This window comes from Triturus cristatus, chromosome 11 (genome assembly GCF_964204655.1).
Source record: "Triturus cristatus chromosome 11, aTriCri1.1, whole genome shotgun sequence".
Lineage (NCBI taxonomy): Eukaryota > Metazoa > Chordata > Amphibia > Caudata > Salamandridae > Triturus > Triturus cristatus.
This window is the reverse complement of record NC_140594.1, coordinates 529,139,722-529,162,764: the sequence shown is the minus strand read 5'-3', so window position 1 is coordinate 529,162,764 and position 23,043 is coordinate 529,139,722. Positions and strand designations below refer to the sequence as shown.

General features: G+C 50.1%; 1 protein-coding gene across 1 annotated transcript in view; it reads left to right on the top strand.

The window, feature by feature from the left end:
* The window catches only part of LOC146784520 (disintegrin and metalloproteinase domain-containing protein 9-like), a 1,652,657-nt gene that overhangs the window by 1,499,080 nt on the left and 130,534 nt on the right, over positions 1-23,043 (top strand). The window contains exon 17 of the mRNA XM_085632972.1: positions 12,582-12,662. Coding sequence (XP_085489098.1) covers positions 12,582-12,662 — 81 coding nt within the window. The remainder of the gene's footprint in view (positions 1-12,581; positions 12,663-23,043) is intronic.

Below are 23,043 nucleotides of genomic sequence, written 5' to 3'. Positions count from 1 at the left end.
GTCAAGGCCTGCCATAGGAGTGACTGATAGGTACACATGTGTCTATATGTAAGTTAGGTATAGGAATACTACACCTAAGCAAGGGGTGATTACACGACCTTGCCCCAGCTGAGTGATCAGCCAGTTGTGTCAAAATGGAAGGCCAGGCCAGGGGTGGCATAATACATGCTGCAGCCCCTGGTAGGCCTAGGGTACACCTATGCCCTGGGTACCTAGGGTACACTGTACAGGGGCCAATAAGGTGATCCTATCCAAATGGGTTATGCACCTAAAGTACATAGTATTAATTTAGAGAGAGAACAGCAGGGCTGTGGGTCTGATTAGCAGGCCCACAGCCACATCTAAGTCGAAAACCAGTAAAGCAAAAGCAAAAAGTGGGGGTGAACATAGAAAGCAGACCCTACTCTCCTACACAACCCCCCCCCCCAAACTTAGGGACATTAAACTAACCTTGACCAGTTGAGTCTTCATGTTCTAAGTGGAAATATCTGGAGAGTCCATCTGCATTGGCATGGTCAGTCCCAGGTCTATGTTCCACTGTGAAGTCCATCCCCTGTAGGAAAATGGACCACCTAAGAAGTTTGGGATTTTCACCCTTCATCTGATTTAGCCACAAGAGGGGCTTATGGTCTGTCTGAATCTTGAAGTGAGTGCCAAACAAGTATGGCCTCAGCTTCTTCAGGGCCCAAACCACAGCAAAGGCCTCCCTCTCAATAGCTGACCAACGTTTCTCTCTAGGGGTCAGCCTTCTACTTATAAAAGCAATGGGCTGGTCTTGACCATCTACATTCAGTTGTGAAAGAACAGCTCCCACACCTAACTCAGAAGCATCTGTCTGGACAATGAACTCTTTGGAGTAGTCTGGACTTTTCAGAATAGGTGCACTGCACATGGCCTGCTTCAGGTCATCAAATGCTTTTTGACAGCTCACTGTCCACTGAACTTTCTTTGGCATCTTCTTGGAGGTCAAGTCATTAAGTGGTGTCACTATGGACCCATAATTCTTAACAAACTTTCTGTAGTACCCAGTCAGGCCCAAGAAAGCTCTGACCTGAGTCTGGGTAGTTGGAGGAGCCCAGTCCTTTATGGTCTGGATCTTGCTCTCCAGTGGTTGAACCTGACCCCCACCAACTAGGTGGCCCAGGTATACAACCTTGCTCTGCCCTATCTGGCACTTAGTGGCCTTGATAGTGAGGCCTGCCGTTTGCAGGGCCTCTAAAACATTCCTCAGGTGGACCAGGTGATCCTCCCAGGTGGAGCTAAAGACAGCAATATCATCAAGATAAGCTGCACAATAATCATCCAACCCAGTAAGGACTTGATTCACCAACCTTTGGAAAGTGGCAGGTGCATTCTTCAAACCAAAGGGCATTACCACAAATTGATAATGTCCTCCTGGGGTCGAGAAAGCAGTTTTGGCCTTTGCACTCTCAGCTAGTCTGATTTGCCAGTAGCCTGCTGTTAGGTCAAATGTGCTCAAAAACTTAGCAGCTGCCAGTCTGTCAATGAGCTCATCTGCCCTAGGTATTGGGTGGGCATCTGTCCTAGTGACAGCATTGAGACCTCTGTAATCCACGCAAAACCTCATCTCTCTCTTACCATCTTGGGTGTGAGGTTTTGGCACAAGGACTACAGGACTAGCCCAAGGGCTCTCTGAAGGTTCAATGACTCCCAGCTCCAACATCTTTTGTACCTCAACTTTTATGCAGTCCCTGACATGGTCAGGTTGCCTGTAGATTTTACTCTTCACAGGCAGACTGTCACCAGTGTCCACCTCATGGGTGCACCAGTTTGTATGACTTGGGGTCAGAGAGAACATATGTCTGTAGGATTGCAGAACCTGTCTGCAGTCCTGTTGCTGATGGACAGTGAGGCTGTCGGAAAAGACCACACCATCAACTGAGCCATCATCAGGGTTCTGAGTCAACAGGTCTGGGAGAGGGTCACTCTCTTCCTCCTGCCCCTCATCTGTAGCCATGAGTAGCCCCATGTCTGCCCTGTCAACATATGCCTTCAATCTGTTGACATGAAGCACCCTGTGGGGGCTTCTGGGAGTCCCAAGGTCCACCAAGTAGGTGACTTCTCCCTTTTTCTCAACAATAGTGTGGGGTCCAGACCATTTGTCTTGGAGTGCTGCTGGGGCCACTGGCTCCAACACCCACACTTTCTGTCCTGGCTGGTAAACAGTCAGTACAGCCTTTTGGTCATGCCAAGCTTTTTGGAGTTCTTGGCTTGCCTCAAGGTTTTTAGAAGCCTTCTTCATATACTCTGCCATCCTGGAGCGGAGACCAAGTACATAATCCACTATGTCTAGTTTGGGTTGTCTGAGAGGTCTCTCCCATCCTTCCTTCACCAAACACAGGGGTCCTCTTACAGGATGCCCAAACAAAAGCTCAAAAGGGCTGTAGCCAACCCCCTTTTGTGGGACCTCTCTGTAAGCAAACAGAAGGCAGGGTAAAAGGATGTCCCATCTTCGCCTAAGCTTATCTGGTAATCCTTTTATCATTCCCTTTAGGGTCTTGTTGAATCTCTCAACAAGCCCATTGCACTGTGGGTGATAGGGTGTGGTGAACTTATAGTTAACACCACACTCCTTCCACATTGCAGTCAAGTATCCTGACATGAAGTTGGTACCTCTGTCAGAAATGACCTCCTTTGGAAAGCCCACTCTGGAGAATACTCCAAGCAGGGCCCTTGCCACAACAGGAGCTGTTGTGGTCCTCAGGGGAATTGCTTCTGGGTACCTGGTGGCATGGTCCACTATCACCAGTATGAATCTGTGCCCAGATGCTGTTTGTGGGTCCATTGGTCCTACAATATCTATGCCCACTCTCTCAAAGGGGACCCCCACCACAGGTAGTGGTATGAGGGGGGCCTTTGTGGTGCCACCTGATTTGCCACTGGCTTGGCAGGTGACACAGGAGCGACAAAACTCCTTAGTATCTTCTGACATATGGGGCCAGTGAAAGTGAGGGACAAGCCTGTCCCAAGTCTTGTTCTGGCCTAAATGTCCTGCAAGGGGAATATCATGGGCCAAGGTTAGAAGGAAGCCTCTGAACTCAGTGGTATGACCAACCTCCTGGATGCACCAGGCTTGGGGCCTCTAGCCTCTGAATACAGTAGCCCTTCATCCCAATACACTCTATGGGTACCTTGAGCATTCCCTGCAGCCTCAGCAGCAGCCAGCTGTCTTGAGGGGTTCAAGAGAGGGGCAGTCTAATTGAGCCTGCCTCAGATCTGCCCTTGAAGGTCCCCCTGTCCCAAGAAACTCAACCTGATCAGGTTCAAGTTCTTCTAGGACAGTTCCTTCAGGGCTCTCAGAATCATCCTCCTGGGAGGGCTGATCCACCACCTGAGGCAGGGGGGAAGGCACAGCCTTAACCCTACTGCTCTTTCTCTTGGGTTGTGACTGGTCCATAGTTTCAGGATCCAGCACTTGTTCAGTGGTGCACTTTCTGGCCTGTGACCTGGTCGCAGCAAGGACATGTGCATCTATCCCCAGCATTTCTGCATGGGTCCTATACTCCACTTCAGACCAAACTGAAGTTTCAAGATCATTGCCCAGTAAACACTCTACAGGAAGGTCTGAACTAACAACAACTTTCTTGAGGCCAGTTACCCCTCCCCAGGAGAAGTTAACAATAGCCACACTATGGGAGGTAGTGGCATTGCTAGCGTTGGTCACTAGGTTATTCTCACCTAGTATGATCTGTCCAGGGTCCACAAAGGCAGGTGTCACCATTGTGACACTAGCCCCAGTGTCCCTGTAGGCCTGAGCCATTCTTTGGTTGATAAAAGGAGTCTGTCTGTACTTGCCCAGGTTACTGGGGCCTACAGTAGAGGACAAAGCTAAGTCCCCATCACAGATCAGAACAGCCTGAGTAGGTACTCTGACTAGGCCAGAATCCTCCTCAGTTCCCAGGGTTAACCCTACTACACCCTTTTGCTGGGAACCACCACTTACAGCTGAACTAGGGGGTACAGTTGCCTTAGGGGCAATGGTGGCTGGGGGCTTATCCTTTTTGGTGCACTCACTAAACCAATGTGAGTTGGACTTACAATAGTTGCACCATGGTTTCTTTTGGCCATCTTTCTTTTTATCCTTTTTGGAACCACCCTCCCCCTGAGCCTTTTGGGGGCCTGGTGAAGACTTCTGGTCTTTTTGTTTCTGATCATTACCCTTCTGGTCTGCCTTTTTCTGATCACCGCCCTGGTTCTGGTTTTTCTGCTTAACTCTAGTCCTGACCCATCTATCTGCCTTCTTTCCCAATTCTTGGGGAGAAGTCAGATCAGAATCAATCAGGTGTTGATGCAATAGCTGGTTTTGACAGTTGTTAAGTATTTGTTCTCTCATGATCAAATTATACAATCCTGTATAGTCCTTAACCTTACTTCCCATTAGCCAGCCTTCCAGAGCCTTAGTGGCACAATCTACAAAGTCAGTCCAGTCCTGAGTCTGTGTCTTCTGGGTATCCCTGAACAACAACCTGTATTGTTCAGTGGTTAGGCCAAACCCATCAATCAGAGCACTCTTCAGGACAGTGTAATTATCTGCATCCTCATCACTAACTGTGAGGAGCTTGTCTCTTCCTTTCTCAGAGAAGGAGAGCCACAAGATAGCTGCCCACTGACTTTGGGCTACCTGCTGTACTTTGCAAGCTCTCTCCAAAGCAGTTATCCATTTGTGGATGTCATCCCCACACTTGTAGGGAGGGACAATCTTGCTCAGGTTTCTATTATCATAGTGCCTGTCTCTATCTCTAGGAATGTTGCTGCCACCAGTGGTTCTAACCCACTTAACTTTTGTTCTCTAGCCAGAGCAAGCTTCTCTTTGGCAAGGGCAAGTTCTTCCCTCTGAATCCTCAGATTAGCCTCCCTCATTCTGGCTGCATGCTCCTTTCTCTCAGGTGAAGTCATTCCCCTGTGAGAGGAAGCATTAGAGATGCTAGAGACATGGGAGTGGATGGATTCCCTTGAAGGGGATATGTCCCTCCTGCTTCTCTGTGTAAGCCTACTTGTGGGTCTGTATGGGGGGACCCCATGCAAACTCCCATGTAAACTTAGGTTAGCCTGGCTAAGTCTTCCTACTTGGCCCTGGCTGTCTACCTCTCCATCTGAAGCCCCATCTGACTCCTCTGTGGTGGGTAGACCCTCCTCTGTACCTAGGGCACCTGCCTGAGATGCCCTAAGAGTATCATACTCCTCTAGGAGTTGTCTTAACTGAAGGAGGGTAGGGTTTGCACCCTGTTTTATTCCTCTGGAGGTACACAAGTGTCTCATCTCCTGGAATGTTAAGGTATCATATCTAGAGGGGGTCTTTTGCAGACCTGATCCTCCTGAGAGAGCATCTACTTGATCTCCTCTCAGAGACATGATCTAGTGAGGGTGTGGTGTGTGCACCTACCTACACTAGTTGTATCTACTAAACCTCTCTAGTAGTTGTAGTCAGGGTGTGTTACTCCCTTCAACCTACAACTACAAAGTCCAGTAGGACTTAAGTATTATAATCTATGTTATATGTACCTAGACAATATCTGTGTGATCTTTCAATTTAGTATCTCAAGATTACAATGGTATTACAACAGCAAGCTCAGATCCCAACCGCTGCCACCAATGTGAGAAGTTGGCCTGATGTATGATGTCACTAGTTCTAGTGTACACCTTATATCAGTCCAAATACCCTTATGGTGATTGGTTGTAAAGTCAACCTTATAGACCAGCTATCCTAGTGGTAGCATGGACAAGAGCAGTCTTAGGCTAAACTCTGAATGGCATGTGAAGCCAGCTGTGATACCATATATAATCCCTTGAATACTAAATGAAAGGACACCACAACAGATATATATATAAAATAAAGTGTATTTATTCTAAGCAAACCCTCAGCACTCTTTATGAGATTAGAGGTAAGTACAACACAGTCTTATTTAAGCATACATTAAGTCACACAGGTAAGTAATACAGTTAGGCCCTAGGGGCCACGCAAACCATATACTAAGTAAGTGGTATAAGAACCACTGTCACGGAAATAGAATAGGCCTAGGCCTAGGGAATCGCTGGGGCTACACTACACTAGCGTTAGTTAGGAAGTGGGAGGCCCACGGGATTCGTGTGCAGAGTGGAAACACTCACGCGTAATGCGTAAAAGTCAATAGCAATAGTACAGTTTAGAAAACGATAGATTTAGGACACTTCCGGAGTAGCTAGGAAGTTGAGATTTGAAAACTAGACACTAGGATAGTCACTATCCTGATGAGCACCGGAGTACCCAAGTTACCTAGCCCACAGGCTGCGGGTGCATAGGGGTGAAGATGCGTCGTTTTCGTCGTCGACTCCTATGGATGCCTGAAGAAAGATGCTGACAGGCAGTCAGTGAAGAGTGTCCGGTGGATCCCAAGGCTGGGATCAAGAAGAGAGGAAACCTGCAAGCAGAAGGGACAGAGTCAAGGTCACTAGCCAGTGACCAAGTGGAACCAGGAAGGAACCAGGCGATGTCGTGAAGATTGCAGGTGAAGGTGAAGCTTGTTGCTGCAGCCAGGAGGACCAGGAAGTGTCGAGGGCGACCAGGACCAGGAGGCGAGCTGTCCCACGAAGGCTCTTGCTGTCGGCGGCGTCGAAGTTGGACTAGGACTCACCAAGCCTTGGCAAGCGGAACCCACGAAGAACGAAGGACTTGCTTCTGGTGCAGACCAGGAAGGTCTGGGGTGCTTCTTCTTTGCAGAGAAGCGGGAGCCAGTCTGGAGGAGCCAAACCAGCGCAGAAGATTTCAGGGTGCGTCGTCACAAAGGCCACTAGCCAGCGGGCAAGCAACCGGACAGACGCGGCAAGCAGGAAAATGCTGAAGGGCCCCACGCAGGACTCGTGGAGTGTGGGGGGCTGATCTTCGGTGCAGATGGTGCTTGGGGTTGGGGCTTCTCAATCCCCGGTGCACAACTTCGAGGGTACCTCAGAAGCTGCGCTTTAAGTTACTAGCCACTTTTTCCAGGTAGCCGGTCCCACGTCGCTCGTCGCCTCCACGGATCTCAGCTTTGCTGTCGATGTGGATCAGGGTCGGAGAAGTCTGGAAGTCAAGGCTCTGGTCAGGCTCTGCAGTCGGTTCCTCGTAGAACGTGGGCAAAGCAAAGGGTAGTCTCTTGATGGTGCCTGTTTGCACAGGGTAACCACTCCTTGGCTACAAGGGAGATTCTTCAGTCTTCTTCTTTCGTCGAATGTCGAAGGTCCAGAGTTTCTGTTCAGTTTTGCAGGTTCAGGATAATCCAAAGTCTTGAGGCCCAACTCCCACTCTTATACTAATCTGGGGGGCTGGGATACCTGCTAGGTCACGCCTTATGGGTGGGACCTGGGAGGGGGTGGTTACACCCACTTCCCTTTGTCCAGTTTCGCGCCAGAGCTGGGGCTGGAGTGCCCCAGCGCCGGTTTGAACTGGACTATGCAAGGAACACCTTGTGTGCCCCAGGCATGTCTCATTCCTTTCAGCCCACCCTGCCCCAATACACTAAAGGCTGTCTGGGGAGGTGCTAGCACCTCCCCAAGCAGGAAACCTATTGTCCAGGCCTCCCTGGCTGGGATCACTCCCAGCTGCAGGAGGTCAGACTTGTGTCGTGGCAGCAGCATCCATTTTGTGATGCTGAGGCTTTGGTCAGAGGCTAACAGTTGAAGTATGATTTTAACGTGTCTTTCCCTCTAGAAGGGGGGAATAATATTCTCATGTCCAGAAATGGCATGGGGGTATTATTCCACAGTGTTAGACACCTTACACGACATGTTTCGATAAAGCCAAACCATAGTTACCATAACCGTCGAAGATTATAAGGCACTTTAAGAGTATATGGTAGGCTATATCATAGAACAGCTATAAGGACAAGGTTCCGAAAGCTGCAGACAGGCTCAGCTCATGCTAGAGCACCATCTCACATGTTACCAAGCACTCTGCCTCCAGGATTGTCAAGGCCTGCCATAGGAGTGACTGATAGGTACACATGTGTCTATATGTAAGTTAGGTATAGGAATACTACACCTAAGCAAGGGGTGATTACACTACCTTGCCCCAGCTGAGTGATCAGCCAGTTGTGTCAAAATGGAAGGCCAGGCCAGGGGTGGCATAATACATGCTGCAGCCCCTGGTAGGCCTAGGGTACACCTATGCCCTGGGTACCTAGGGTACACTGTACAGGGGCCAATAAGGTGATCCTATCCAAATGGGTTATGCACCTAAAGTACATAGTATTAATTTAGAGAGAGAACAGCAGGGCTGTGGGTCTGATTAGCAGGCCCACAGCCACATCTAAGTCGAAAACCAGTAAAGCAAAAGCAAAAAGTGGGGGTGAACATAGAAAGCAGACCCTACTCTCCTACAAGTAGTCTTCCATTGCCTGGTCCTCAACCAGAACATCCTCCATATATAGTCTTTGATAAAAGTTTTGGAATGTGGCGAGGATAGCATCCGGCTCACTTATCATACCAACACCCGGATCTCTAATTTCCCTAACCCGTGTTTGAGCCATTTTCTCCCTTGTGCGCATAGCCAACATATGGCCCACTCTCTCATTGTTCTCATAGACCCTACTTCTCCAAGCCACATATTTGCCCGCTGCCTTTTTTAAGCGATATCTCTGTGATAGCGGATCTCGCGATAGTGATCTTTAATTGTGCTGCCACAGAATCACCCCCTACATTTAATACCTCAATCAGGTTATTTTCTGCTTTCCGCAGATTCTCATATAATGATTGTAGCAAAATTCTATACTTTTTTGCACCTCCCAGCCATACCTAGCAGTTTCTCCTCTAATCCCTGCCTTCAATGTATCCCATACTGTACCCACACTAGTACTCCCTAAATTCTCCTCAGTAAACTTCGGAATCCAAACCTTCAATTGCTGTATATACCCCTCTTCATTTAATAAGGCCCTGTTAAATGTCCAGCGTGTCTGTATGGGCTGTGCCCCAATTTCTAGCTCAAACAACAGGGGATTATGGTCTGACATGACTTTTGGGAATTTGCTTATCGAACAACCAACTAAAAATTCATGTGATACAAAAAAATTATCCAATCTAGCATGCATTAAATGTGGTGCAGAAAAATACGTGAAACCAGGATCGGATCCCTTTTTCTCTGCCCAAACATCTATTAACCCATGCAATGATTCAAGTTGTTGAAGTGATTTAAAAACTCTAGGTTTCCGCCCTTGATACATGAGCCTGTGGGTGGTAACCTGACAACTCATGTTAATATTAAAATCCCCGCATAATATCAAGGGAAGCTTGATAGACAAGCTCCACTTTCAACCAATCGTACAAAGTAGGGTCATCCAGCACAGACCCATACACTGCGCAGAGAGTATACATTCTATTATCCAGAGACATTTGTACAATGGCCAATCTTCCCATTTTATCGGTGAGAACACGTGGATAGCTTCCCATCCCCTTCTTGGCAAATATTGCCACTCCTCTCGTCCGAGTTTCTTGTGTCGTATACGCAATAAGTTGATATCCTTCCATCTCTAGAACCCCTTTCCTACTACCCTCAATATGGGTCTCTTGAAGGCATAAGATGTCTGCCTTCAAAAATTGAACATCGAGGCTGATTCGTCTTCTTTTTTGGGGATTTTTTAACCCGCAGATATTAACTGATGCAATTCTGATTTTCCTCTTTAAGCCATACACACCAGTTTCCACCTATTTCCCAAGCCAAACCAAAAATACCAAACAATAAACCATGTGCATATCCCATACAAAAAAAGCTTCTCATTTTGACCTGCCCTTTTCTTGAGCATCAGGGGAAACCGATGTACCCTTTGGACCTCAGAGTCCCAATTCCAGTGCGCCAACTCAGGGAATGCTTCCCTAAGAAGCCTCAATGTAAATCCACGGACATCATCCCCTTCAGCCTTTTCTGCAATACCAAGGAGTCGCAGATTGTTCTGGTGCTGTCTATTTTCGAAGTCCTCGTGTTTCCAAAGGACATCAGTCATCCTGCTCTCATTAGAAGTCGTCAGTTGTTCCGAGGTTTCCACAGTGGCCTCTAATTGCATGATGCGTTCTTCCAGTGCAGTGGTGCGCTCTGCAATCTCTGAGCAGGTTTTATTCACTTTATGAACCGCACCCTGCAGCTTTTTAGTTGCCAGATGGGCCCTCTTATGTTCCTGACGTGCCTCCAACTGCATTTGTTTCAATGTAGCGTATATTAATTCCATCGAAGGAGGGGGTGCCTGGTCCCCTAAGTCATTGCAAACGTCTACATTGGTTTCTGAATTCAATATGTGAGCACTTCTCTCATCTTCCATTCTTCTATCGAAATGGGATAAATATTAATCCCATTTCAGCTGGCTTGACTGACTATTGTCTGATGTAATCCCCTTATCAGACCCCCTCGCACTCTTCTTCTTTGTGCGGAATGGTATACGTTTCTGGGTGTCCGGCTTCACTGGGGGACTACTACTATCCTCTTCTGTAAAGTCATCATCTGTTTTATCTTTGCCACTATTAATGGATAAGTCTGAATCATCAGTCAGCGAGTAAAATGTATCACCTTCGGGTGTCCCTGGAGTAGTGCCATCATCCCGAGCGGGGCCTCCATGTATCTTTTTGAAAGCTGGTGTCTCAATGAGCACAGCAGGGGCCTGCATTGTAGTGTTATCCCCCCCCCCCCCCCTGCTGGGGCATACCCATTGCTTGTGGCAGCTCTTCTGCTACGCCCATTGTACCTAAATCCAAGTTACCTGCTAATGCCACATCCAACATTATTGCTGACAAATTCCTCTCCCCCAGTGGGGACCTCGTTTAAGTCAAAAGGCCCAGAATTTGATAATATTCCCGCTGGAGCCTTTATTTTATCGCCGCCGTTATTACTTGTTAAAGCAATAGTATTTTTACCTTTGGGCGATTCCTTTTCCCCAGAAACAGAAGCTAGACCTCGTCCTGCAAACATCCCGGGTACTATTGGCTGTTTAAGTCTGATAATTTTCTCAGACCTCCGCTCCCCTGGCTCAGTCTCACTCAGTACCTTCTTAGGAGCTCCGCTCTTACCCAGCCCAGCCTGTAGAACGCTGTTTGCAGCCTGACTCGGATTCGAATTCAGACTTCTCCCCTCCGTAACCGCGCGCAGATTCATTGATGTTCCTTTGGCCCCTCCGGTCACGCTCGGTTCTTTCAGAAGCATTTTCCCTTTCGGCGGCATCGCAGCGATAGCGGCAACAAAGTTTCTCTTTGCCGCATAAAGTCTGGGTGATCCCTTTTTGGACACAATGTATCGGCGTGAACCCTTGGACTCCCGCAGTGCCTCGTATCTAGCCGCGGACACCGCTGCTGATATAAGGCGTCTTAGAGCCCGCACCGCCAGAAAGCCAGCCTCCGTCAGCAGCCTCATCGATTTCCCCCAGTCTGGTAGAACAGTGAGTAATTTTACTGCAATTCAGGTGCTGCATTTTCCTCTTCAGCTCATCACAAAGAGCACTGGTAGAGAGACGGCTGCCCGCAACACTCACGCAGCCGCCATCTTGCCCCCCGCCACACCACAATTCCTAAAATGAGTATGGTACCATCAACAAATGATTTATAATGTAACTAAAGTCTTTAAACCTTCTATTAACTGCAAGGCTTTTTAATGAGGCGCTATCATGTATATTGGTCCCAAGACGGCTGACAACACTTCTTGGATGAAGTGCTGACAGCCAATCAGATATATATATAATTTTTTCCTTTAATATCTAAAAAACTACAGAACAGATTTACACCATTTAACAAAAAGGCAGGAGTCTGAAACAAGGGCTACCTCTTTGCCAAATTTGGTGTAATTCCGTTCAGCAGTTCGGGCTGTAGCTGCGACTAAAGGTTCCTATGGAAAATTGCATGGGGAAAACACGTTTTGGGACCCCCCTTTTTCTCGGCCCCCATTGGACGAATCACCCCCAAACTGTCAGGATAGGAGCGGACCGAAGCTGGCCAAAAAGTTTGAAAATTTCACAAAGATTCGTTAACCGGCACCAAAGTTATTGGGAATAGAATGTTGCGGATTGCCTATGGAAAATAGGTCCTAACTATAACTACCCACTGGCGACCACCAGTAGGTAATGTATATGTATAGTAAGTTATGTAGGATGGCATTATTTTAAATTACATATCTGCAGAGTAAAGTACTCCCAATTCCCAATGTAATGGTGGTAAACCTTATCTGCGATGTTATGACTCCTGGTGTACTTACCTCCCACAATGTAATGACTCATAGTGTAAAAGCCCGGATCTAATGGTAGCATTTACTCCTTTTACTGATTTTGTAAAACTTTGAGATACATATATATTTCTGGTTCGAAACTAGTGGTAATGAATATATCATATAATTTTTATCAACCTGTCCATTATGCTGCTAATTTTCCTTTTCACTTTTCACATTTGAATGTTTATCTTTGATATATTTTAGGAAAGGGGCTAAAATGCTACCTGAAAGCAACCTAAATAATGTTTTGTCCTCAAGATAATGTGTTGCTTCATTGAATAGAGATTGTTCATTATATTGTATATCACTGTTATGGTTTCTTTTTGTACTTATTAGATCAGTTTCAAATTAATGAATTTTGAAATCTTTTTAGATGTGCCTTCACCAAAAATGTGTTTTTTTGACAACTTTGAATAACAAGTGCTCTTCGGATGCAGCGTGCAACTCAAATGGAGTAAGTTACTGAAATCGTTTTGCATTTACTTTGGTAAGATTTTTGAAGAAAGAAAAATGATTAATATTTGTCACTGAATTTGCTGCACATTTAAGGGCCAATTACGGTGTTGGTCGAAAAAGCCTCCGACCACTAGTCGTAAGCTTTCCGACCGACTCAGTCAGTTTGCGGTCCAATCACCTAATTACGATGTCGGCGGTTGGAGCGTGAACCTGTTGGTCATTCTGACAAGGTTCCATCCGGCTCTCAGAGATTTCTGGCAATTTGGAACTGCACTGAAATCCCCTATGGACGGCGTTTCTGCTGTTGGGATTACGATGTTGGTTTCCCACAGCCTTTCTGTGCCAGCCTTTCCGACAAGGAAAGGCTCTCGAAAAGCGACTTTAGAGGCCCTTAGGAGGGCCCCAATTTCTCCGCAGCCTATGGTTGATGGCTGAGGGGGTACATAGGGTGCCTCCCTGTAAATCCATGCAATGTGTGGCAGGCCCATTGAGGTGCCTGCCACAGGATGCAGGGTATTACACAAACAACCATTTCTCTATGGGAGCCTGTATTATGGTTGTTTTTTGGCCGTAACTCAAGCTCCCATAGAAATGTGAGTATCTGATCAAACAGTGTTCGGTCGCATCATAATCAGGCGGTCGGAACCGCCGACCGGAGGTTGGTCCTGAGACCAAGTCGGTGTAGGTCAGAGGCAACTCCAACATCGTAATATGCCCCTTATTCTGCATTCATAAAAAGGTTTCAAGAAGTGATCTATCATGTCTGAAGTTGATATTGTTGTATGAATATCTGCACTTTAAATTTGTTTTGAGGAGCCTGAAACATGATGCTTGTATAACCTGTGTATAATACACTGTATATAATACACACAACTAAACTAGTGATTTTCAAGTACTCCTTTCTTATCAGGCTATGTACGACTGTTTTGTGGCAGCGTTATATATTTATATTTGGGATACAGTTCTTTCTATCTCTACAACCTAGGGAGTAGTGCCAACCATCTTGCTGTAAAAAATCGTGTTTGTCCCCCGTAACTGGAGGTATTTGCTTTCCCTGTTGTTTGTTGTATGCAATAGGTTATTTATGCTTCCAGCCGCTCTGTGTTTTCACATTGCAGGCGGCAACCCAGCTGCATTTTTAAAGAGGATTAGAGATCCCCTTGCCAGCGGGTGCAGTCAGTGACTGCACCCACCTGCAAGGGGATGTCTGGGGGTGGTCCATAGAACCTCCTTTCTTTCTTCCAGAGGGCTGCTCTCATGGGGCAGACTCGTAGTGCACCACCTAGAAGGTGGTGCACTATGAGTGCAACCCCTGAGAGCTTCTTTCCCTCTGTGCCCGCGTCTGTAATATGACACGGGTGCAGAGGCAAAGGAATTCCTCATTTGCATAGGGCATACCCCTTGACAAATGCTTGAACACCCCCCTGATGGTAACACTTGCGCTTTCTGTGCACCAGTGCTATCGGTATTACTGAAGGGGACGCACAAGCGTTTGTGCCCCTTTCTGTAATACCAAAGTGCACTGGGTGGCGTGCAAACCGAGCGTAAATGCCCGTTGCACCCCGGGGCACTTATTGTAATACGGCGCCTGCTGTGTTATGTTTAGTTTAACCTTCACCAGGAAGCTACTTTCTAGTTTTGTGGATGTATGAGTTGGAATGCCCTAAGTCTTCAATGCATCTTTTCTCTCCAAACCCCTATGTAGATATTTCAGTAAAAGGACCACAAAAATGCACCTTGCTGTGTTTATAAGACACTTTGAATTCAAAGTTCCATGTCTTAGGTGTGGGCCCAATAGGATCTTATTCTGTGAGGGAATTACTTTCGTGACGAGCGTGGATGGGTCAAATTCTGTGCAGAATCCAGTTCGGTTCCAATCAATTTCACGGTACCTTCGCCGGTGCCGATTCCAAGAGCGACGCCCCAGACGCCAGTTGTGCCCCCAACCGGCGTCAACCCCATTCTCACCCTCAACGAGGGCACAGTGCTGGACCTACATTTACCGACGTCGGTACCAGCGCCGGAGGGTACTTGGGTCGCCAAGGATCCCGGCCTGGATCCAGATCAGTGCCAATCAACCTCACGGTACTTTCACCGGTGCCGATTCCAATGGCGACGCCCCAGACGCCAGTTGTGCCCCCAACCAGCGTCGACCCCAGCTTCACCCTCGATGAGGGCACAGTGCCGGACCGATGTTTATCGACTTCAGTACCAGCGCCGTAAGGTGCTTTTGTACTGCTGTTCATCCCTGTCGTTCCCTACCGCCCTGAGTGGCATGCAGAGGAGAGTGAGGAGGACTGGGAGGGTCTATTGACCACTAGCTGACCAACTTGAGGAGCCTGACTGGTGAGAGGAGTTGGGTGAAGCTAGTGGTCTGGATACTTTCCCAGAGCCAGTGGTCTGGATACTTTGCCAGAGCTTAGTATGCTTTCTCTCCCTACCGTGGCTACGGAGGAGGGAGCCTCCTACGCTGTGGTGTTGCATAGGGCGGCTGAGGCCCTGGGTCTCAAGCTTTCGACAGTGGCTGTCAGGAGTAACCTGCTGACTGAGGTGCTTCAGCCGGCAGCAGCCTCATCGGAGCCCCTGCTGCCTTTTAATGAGGCCCTCACTGACATCCTTCTGGGCACTTGGTCCAAGTGCACAGGGGATCCTGTGGACAGGAGGATTGCCCGACGCCACTGCCCGGCTCCGGGCGACCCACTTTTCCTCTCCCAACACCCTACCCCTGAGAACTTGGTGATCCAAGCCTCATCCTGAGAGGGCGCATTCTCTTCTGCTCCCCCAGATAGGAAATCCAAGAAGCTTGACCATCTTGGGAACAAGATGTTTTCATTCGCCAGCTTAGGACTGTGGTTGGTGAACACTGCATATCTTTTGGCCCATTACACACACATGGTGTGGGGTACGGTTGTGCAAGTGCTGCTGCAGTGCCCTGGGAGGCCCGGGCCATGCTCACCCATGCTGTTGCTGAGGGTCGAAACACAACAAAGTTCACTATCTGGTGTGGGCTGGATACCGCAGACTCGCTACGCCTGGCTGAGAACATCTGGCTTCTCTGGGGATGTCTGATCTACCCTTTTGGACATGCCGTTTGATGGCCGTCGCCTGTTTGGTGACCAGGCGGAAAACGAGCTTGAGCATTTCAAGGTCTCTAGGGTTACGGCCAGATCCTTGGGCCTCACGATGACTTCTCGCCCCATGCAGTCTGCCTTTCGTGGCTACGGAAGGGGTGCCCCCCCACGTTCTTCCAAGAGCCACAGGGCTGCGCAAGCTACCCAGCCTCTGCATGGTCGGAGACGTGGGACCCAGCGTCGTGGGTCTGGGGGCCAGCGGGCGGCAGGATCTGCCATCACCTTCCCCACTGGCACAACATCACGTCGGACAGGTGGGTTTTGCAGATATTCCGAAGGGGCTATTCTCCCCCTTCTAGACTACCACTCCCTCCATGCCACCAACACTCCATCGAATGTCGTAGGATCATTTGGCCCTTCTCCACCAGGATGTCACGTCTCTCTTGGCCAATGGAACTATTGAACACGTCCTTAGTTTACTGTGCTCCCCTTTGGCCTTACCAGCACCCCTTGGGTGTTTACGAAAGTGATGGCGGTGGTCGCAGCTCATCTGCGCAGATCAGGCGTTACACTCTTCCCCTATCTCGACGACTGGCTGTTGAAGGCGGCTTGCCCCAGGCTGTAGTCTCCCACCTCCAGACTAGGCAGACCTCCTGCATTCGCTGGGGTTCAAAGTCAATGTGCCAAAGTCGCACCTTATTCCCTCCCAGAAGCTCCTTTTCATCGGAGCGGTTCTAGGCACTGCGCAGTTTGGGTCTATCCTCCCGAGGGGCGGTCCAGGGTATTCGGGCTATGATACCGATGTTTCAGCCTCTATCCTGGATTTTGGTGAGAATGACCCTGAGGCTGCTGGGCCTCATGGCTTCCTGCATCCTGCTGGTGGATCATGCCAGATGGCATATGCAGGCTCTGCAGTGAGACCTGTAGCTCTATTGGGCCCAGCATCAGGGGAATCTTACCGATGTTGTTTAGATCTCGGAGAGGACTGCAAGTCATTTGCAGTGATGGCTCACGAACCAGGATTGGGTCAATGGCAGATCCCTCTCCTTTCCCCAACCAGAGGTCCCAGTAGTGATAGATGCTCTACTTCTGGGATGGGGCGGCCATATGGGAGAGGCGGAGATCAGAGGTCACTGGTCTCTGGCGGAGTCTACGCTCCACTTCAACCTTCTGGAGTTCCGGGTGATTCGTCTTGCACTAAGGGCATTCCTTCCTTCTGTCAAAGGAAGATTGGTGTTCACGGACAACATCACTGCCATGTGGTAGTGCAACAAACAGGGCGGGGTGGACCCTATGTCAAGAGGCTCGTCGCCTTTGGACATGGTTGGAACATCAGGGCATATCTCTGGTGGTTCAACACCTGGCAGGTTCCCTGAATGCCAGGGCGGACAAACTCAGTCGCCGGTGCATGCTGGATTACACATGGCATCTTCACTTCGAGGTGGTACAAGGTCTCTTTCAACAGTGGGGAGCGCCTTGGTTAGATCTATTCGCAACTGAAGTGAACTCGCAATGTCAGCAGTTCTGCATGTTGAAGTTTCCAAGGCTGCTGTCGCTCGGCGACGCTTTTCGTAGCAAGTGGAGTTGCTGCCTCCTTTCCACCTTTCCGCCTGTACCACTTCTACCCAGAGTACTGAAGAAGATTGAGCGCGACCGGCCCCAAGTCATTCTTCTGGCTCCGGACTGGGCACGAAGAGTCTGGTACCCTGAGCTCTTGAGTATGACCATTGATCCTCCGATCAGACTGTCTCTTCGGGAGGATCTTCTGTTGCAGCAGCAGGGGACGGTGCTCCGCCCGAACCTGTCCAGTCTCCACCACCTTGCATGGAGATTGAGCGGCGACAGTTGAAAGCTTTCTACCTTCCTCCCTAAGTCTGTAATGTCATCTTGGCAGCCAGGCGTCCTGCCACTAAAACGGTATATGCCTGTAGATGGACAAATTTGTGGCATGGTGCACAATAAAGGCTGTGGATACCGTTTCTGCCCCTCTTTCAGAGGTTCTCCTCTGCATTCTTTCTTTGTCCCAGCAGGATTCTGCTCTAGGCACTCTTAAAGGCTATCTTTCAGCCATTTCGGCCTTTCTTCACCTCCCTGATCAGCCTTCTCTTTTCAAGTTCCCTATGGTTAACAGATTTCTGAAGGGCATTACTCATCTATTTCCTCCTTCTCCTTTCGTAATGCCCCAGTGGGGCTTGAATTTTGTCCTCACTTATCTTATGTGTGCTCCCTTTGAGCCCCTACATAATTGTCCTCTTCGCTTTCTTACTTTCAAGAGTGCTTTCTAGCTTGCCATCACCTTTCCTTCCAGGCTGAGTGAGCTTCAGGCCTTATCTTCCAGACCTCCCTTTCTTGCTGTCCATCCGGACAAAGTAGTCCTCCGTACCAGGCCCTCTTTTCTTCACAAAGCCGTTACCTTTTCTACATAGGTCAGACAATCACATTCCCCATTTTATTCCTGCCTCCGCACCCTTTCAAAGAGGAGAGACTCCACCGTCTGGACCCAAAATGTGCGCTGTCTTTCTACCTAAACCGCACTAAAGACTTCCGGTTGGACAGTCAACTCTTTGTGGTTTATGTGGTTGCCAAGAAAGGTCGGACAGTGCACAAACGTACCATCTCTCGATGGGTCATCCTATGCATTAAGATCTGCTATTCTTTGGCTAAAAAGGAACCTCCAGTAGGTCTACACGCCCACTCTACCAAGGCTACGGCAGCCACTAATGCTTTTGAACGTGGAGTTCCGCTGGTTGACATCTGCCAGGCAGCCACATGGGCATCCCTGCACCCATTTACCAAGCATTACTGCCTAGCCAGCCAAGTCTGGTGAGACTGCTTTTTCGGCCTTTCTGTTCTCCACGACTTCCTGGTGTGAACTTTGTTCGCCGACCCACCTCCGGGGTTGGTATTACTGGGGTATCTATTCTAAGGGAAGGCATCTATAACTAATAGTCTTTATATGAAAGAGACAGTTAGTTATAGATCCCTTAACTTTAGAATTACCCACAGGCGTCAGACTGGATCTGGAGAATTTTTTCATCAGCAGTACCCCTACGCGTCAAAAGGTGGTGTCGGTCAGCTCCGCGTTCGTCGTTGACGTCATGGTCACTGGGATGACGTCGCAGTAGCTACTGAGACGCCGCCATCGTGCCCTGACATCAGTTTTTCCTTTTTCCGCGACAACCAGCGTAGATCCGAAGAGGGCAGTATCTCCAGTCGCTTTTTGACTTACTTTTTTGGCGACTTTTGTCGAAACCGTTTTTGAGTCTTCGACTCCAGGTGCATGTTAGGGATGCCCGGTTTCAAGGCTTGCGGTTCCTGCCGGAAAATTATGTCAGTGACGGATCCGCACCGCATGTGCCTGTGGTACCTGGAACGCGACCACGATCCCAAGTCCTGTTTCGACTGCCGGACCATGAATCCAAAGTCTTTGCGGGAGTGGTCTCGAAAGTTTCTCGAGGCCCGGCAGTCCGCTCCATGCCATTCGAGGTCCCAGTCGCACCGTAGGTCGACGGACCTATCGCGGAGCCACCACTACCACCACTCGTCTTTGTAGGCTTCGCACTCCTCAGGTAAGTTGAAGCACATAAAGAAGTCGAAGAAGCATTGTCGCTCTTCGATTTCTCCCTCCGTTGGCAGACGCAACGAGGCATGTGGATGGTGCCCCTCCCGCGGCTCCGTGTATGGAGCCCGAAGTGTCGGCTCCGAGTTTCCCCCCTCCGGGACACGAAGCAACCCCTGCCCAGCTTTGAAGTGTTTACCTAGCGATGCATGCCATCTTTGGGCAGCCCGACTACGCTGGCACACCTTTGGGCCCCGCCAACTCGCCTGGGGGTCCTGGGCCTTGGACGCCGGCGGTTTCGGCCTCGGCACAGCAGGGTGCCCTTGGATCCAGGCCTGAATCCGGATCGGTGCTGGTAGACCTCATAACACCTCCACCGGTGCCGATTCTACCAGCACCACATCCGCTTCCGATGCTGGTTGTGTCCCCAGCCGGCGTTGACACCTGCCTCCACCCCGACGTGGACACAGAGCTGGACCGAACTCAACTGACGCCCGATCCGGCTGCGACAGGTATATTTGTACCCCTGTTCTACCCTGGTTCTTTCAGGCCAGATTGGCAACCATAGGAGGGTGAGGAGGACTGGGACCAGTTGGTGTATGATCCGGACTGGAGAGAGGAGTTGGGGGATTCCAGTGGTCTGGATACTTCCCCAGACCTTGGTAAGTTGTCTCCTCCTACTGTGGCTACGGAGGAGGGAGCTTTTTACGTGGTGGTGTTGCATAGGACGGCCGAGGCTCTCAACCTCGAGCTACCTATGGTGGCGGTCAGTACTAAGCTCCTCACAGAGGTGCTTCAACCGGCAGCGAGCTCTTCGAAGCCCTTGCTGCCGTTTAATGTAGCCTTAACTGACATCCTTTTGGGCACCTGGTCCAGGCCCAACACAGGGCTCCTGTGGATAGGATGATTGCCCACCGCCCGGCTCCAGGTGACCCCACTTTCCTCTCCCAAAACCCTACCCCTGAGAGCTTGGCGGTCTAAGTCACGACCTCCAAATGTGCATTCCCAAACACTCCACTTGATAGGGAATCTAAAAAGCTAGGACCATCTTGGGAAGAAGACGTTTTCTTCGGGACTGCGGTCAGTAAACATCGCATGTCTGTTGGGCCGTTACACCCACTCTGTGTGGAATACGGTAGCGCAGGTGCTGCCCCAGTGCCCGGAGGAGGGCCGGGCCGTGCTCTCCCGTGCAGCTGCCGAGGGGAGAGACGCAGCCAAGTTTACAATACAATGTGGACTGGACATCGCTGACTCCCTAGGCAGGACGATTTTAACGTCGGTAGCCCTTCGACGCTACACCTGGCTGAGGTCGACTTGTTTTTCCAGGGATGTCCAAGCTACCCTCATGGATATGCCCTTTTATGGCCTTCACCTGTTCGGCGACAAAGCAGGCAATGCGCTAGAGCACTTTAAGAACCCTCGGGCTACGGCCAAGTCCTTGGGCCTCTCCACCACCCGCCCTGCACAGTCTGCTTTTTGGCCCTTTCGTGGATACGGAAGGTGTGCCCTGCCATGTTCCACACAGAGCCACAGGATGGTGTAGGCTGTTCAGCCCCTGCGCAGCCAGGGACGTGGGGGCCAGCGAGTGGGTCTGTCCACCACTGCCTCATCTGCAGCAGCCTCCAAATCCTCCTAGTCCGACCTTGCATTGCCACTAATCGCCAGTGGGCGTCAGGATTCGCCATTACCTCCCTCACTGGCGCACCATCACGTCGGACAGGTGAGTTTTGCAGATAGTCTGGAGGGGCTACTCCCTCCCCTTCGAGACTACCTCCCACCCCCAAAGCCATCCCACCTCAGTACCATCGAATGTCGGAGGATCATCTGGCCCTTCTCCAACAGGAAGTTACAGCTCTCATGGCCATGGGAGCCATCGAGCGAGTTCCTACCCCAGAAGTAGGTTGTGGCTGCTATTACCACATTATTGTCTAGTGCCCAAGAAGGACAAAGGCCTGCTGCAACCTATCTTGGATCTCAAGGATGTCAACCGCTTCAAAATGTTGACACTAGCTCAGGTTCTGTCTGCCCTCGACCCTGGAGACTATATGGTAGCTTTGGACATGCAAGACGCTTGCTTTCACATCCCCGTCCTGCCGGCCCACTGGCATTACCTGTGGGCCACGAGCACGTTCAGTTTACTGTGCTCCCCTTCATCCTTACCAGCGCCCCTCGGGTGTTCCCGAAGGTAATGGCGGTGGTCGCAGCTCATCTGCGCAGATCAGGGGTTCCGGTCTTCCCCTATCTCGACGACTGGCTGTTGGAGGCGGACTCTCCCTAGGCAGTCATCTCCCACCTCCAGACTATGGCGGACCACTTGCACGCGCTGGGGTTCACTATGAACGTGCTGAAGCCACACCTGACTCCCTCTCAGAAGCTCCTTTTCCTCGGAGCGTTTCGGGACACGACGCAGATTCAGCTTTTATCTTCCCGAGCAGAGACTATGGGATATTCGGGTTATGATTCTGATCTTTCAGCCTCTATCCCTGGTTTCGGTCAGAATGACCCCGAGGCTGCTGGGCCTCATGGCCTCCTGCATCCTGTTGGTAGATCATGCCAGGTGGCATATGCGGGCTCTGCAGTGGGACCTGAAGTTCCAGTGGGCACAGCATCAAGGGAATCTGTCCGATTACATTCAGATCTCGGAAGGCACTGCACGTCAATTGCAGTGGTGGCTAACGAACCAGGATTGGGTCAGCAGCAGATCCCTCTCCCGTTCCCAACCAGAGTACACAGTGGTGACGGACGCATCACTTCTAGGGTGGGCTGCCACATGGTAGAGGCGATCAGAGGCCTCTGGACTCCGGCGGAATCTGGGTTCCACATCAACCTTCTGGAGCTTCAGGCGATCCGTCTTGCACTAAAAGCATCCCTTCCCTCTGTCTGGAGAAGAGCAGTGCAGGTGTTCACGGACACCACCACCGCCATGTGGTACTGCAACAAACAGGGCAGGGTGGGGTGGTGGACCCTTTGTCAAAAGACTCTCCGTCTCTGTACATGGCTGGAACATCAGGGCATATCCCAGGTGGTTAAACACCTGGCATGTTCTCTGAACGCCAGGGCGGACAAACTTAGCCGCAGGTGCATGATGGATCACGACCGGCGTCTTCACTCGGAAGTGGTGCAAGGTCTCTTTCAGCAGTGTGGAGAGCCTTGGTTAGATCTATTCGCCACCGAAGAGAACACGCAATGTCAGCAATTCTGTGCACTGAAATGTCCAAGGTGACACTTGCAAGGCGACGCTTTTCGTCGCGAGTGGAGCTGCGGTCTTCTATACGCCTTTCCGCATATACCACTTCTGCCCAGAGTGCTGAAGAAGATCAAACGCGACCAGGCCCAAGTCATCCTTGTGGCTCCGGATTGGGCATGAAGAGTCTGGTATCCCGAGCTGTCACACATGGCCATCAATCCTCCGATCCAACTGCCTTTTTGGGAGGATCTTCTGTCGCAGCAGCAGGGGACAGTCCTCCACCAAAACGTATCCAGTCCCCACCTTCTTACGTTGAGATTGAGTGGCGACAGTTGACAGCCTTCGACCTTCCTCCTGAAGTCTGTGATGTTATCTTTGCAGCCAAGCGTCCCTCCACAAAGACGGTATACCCCCTCCCCCCCCCCTCGAGCACCCTGAAACCTCTTCCATGGACCCCACACCCTTTGCCACTTTTTTGCGCAGCCCCTGGCCTTATATATGGTTTCTTCCGCCCTCTGACACCAATCCAAGTCCCTCAGCCACTGATCCCACTGCAGCGGCT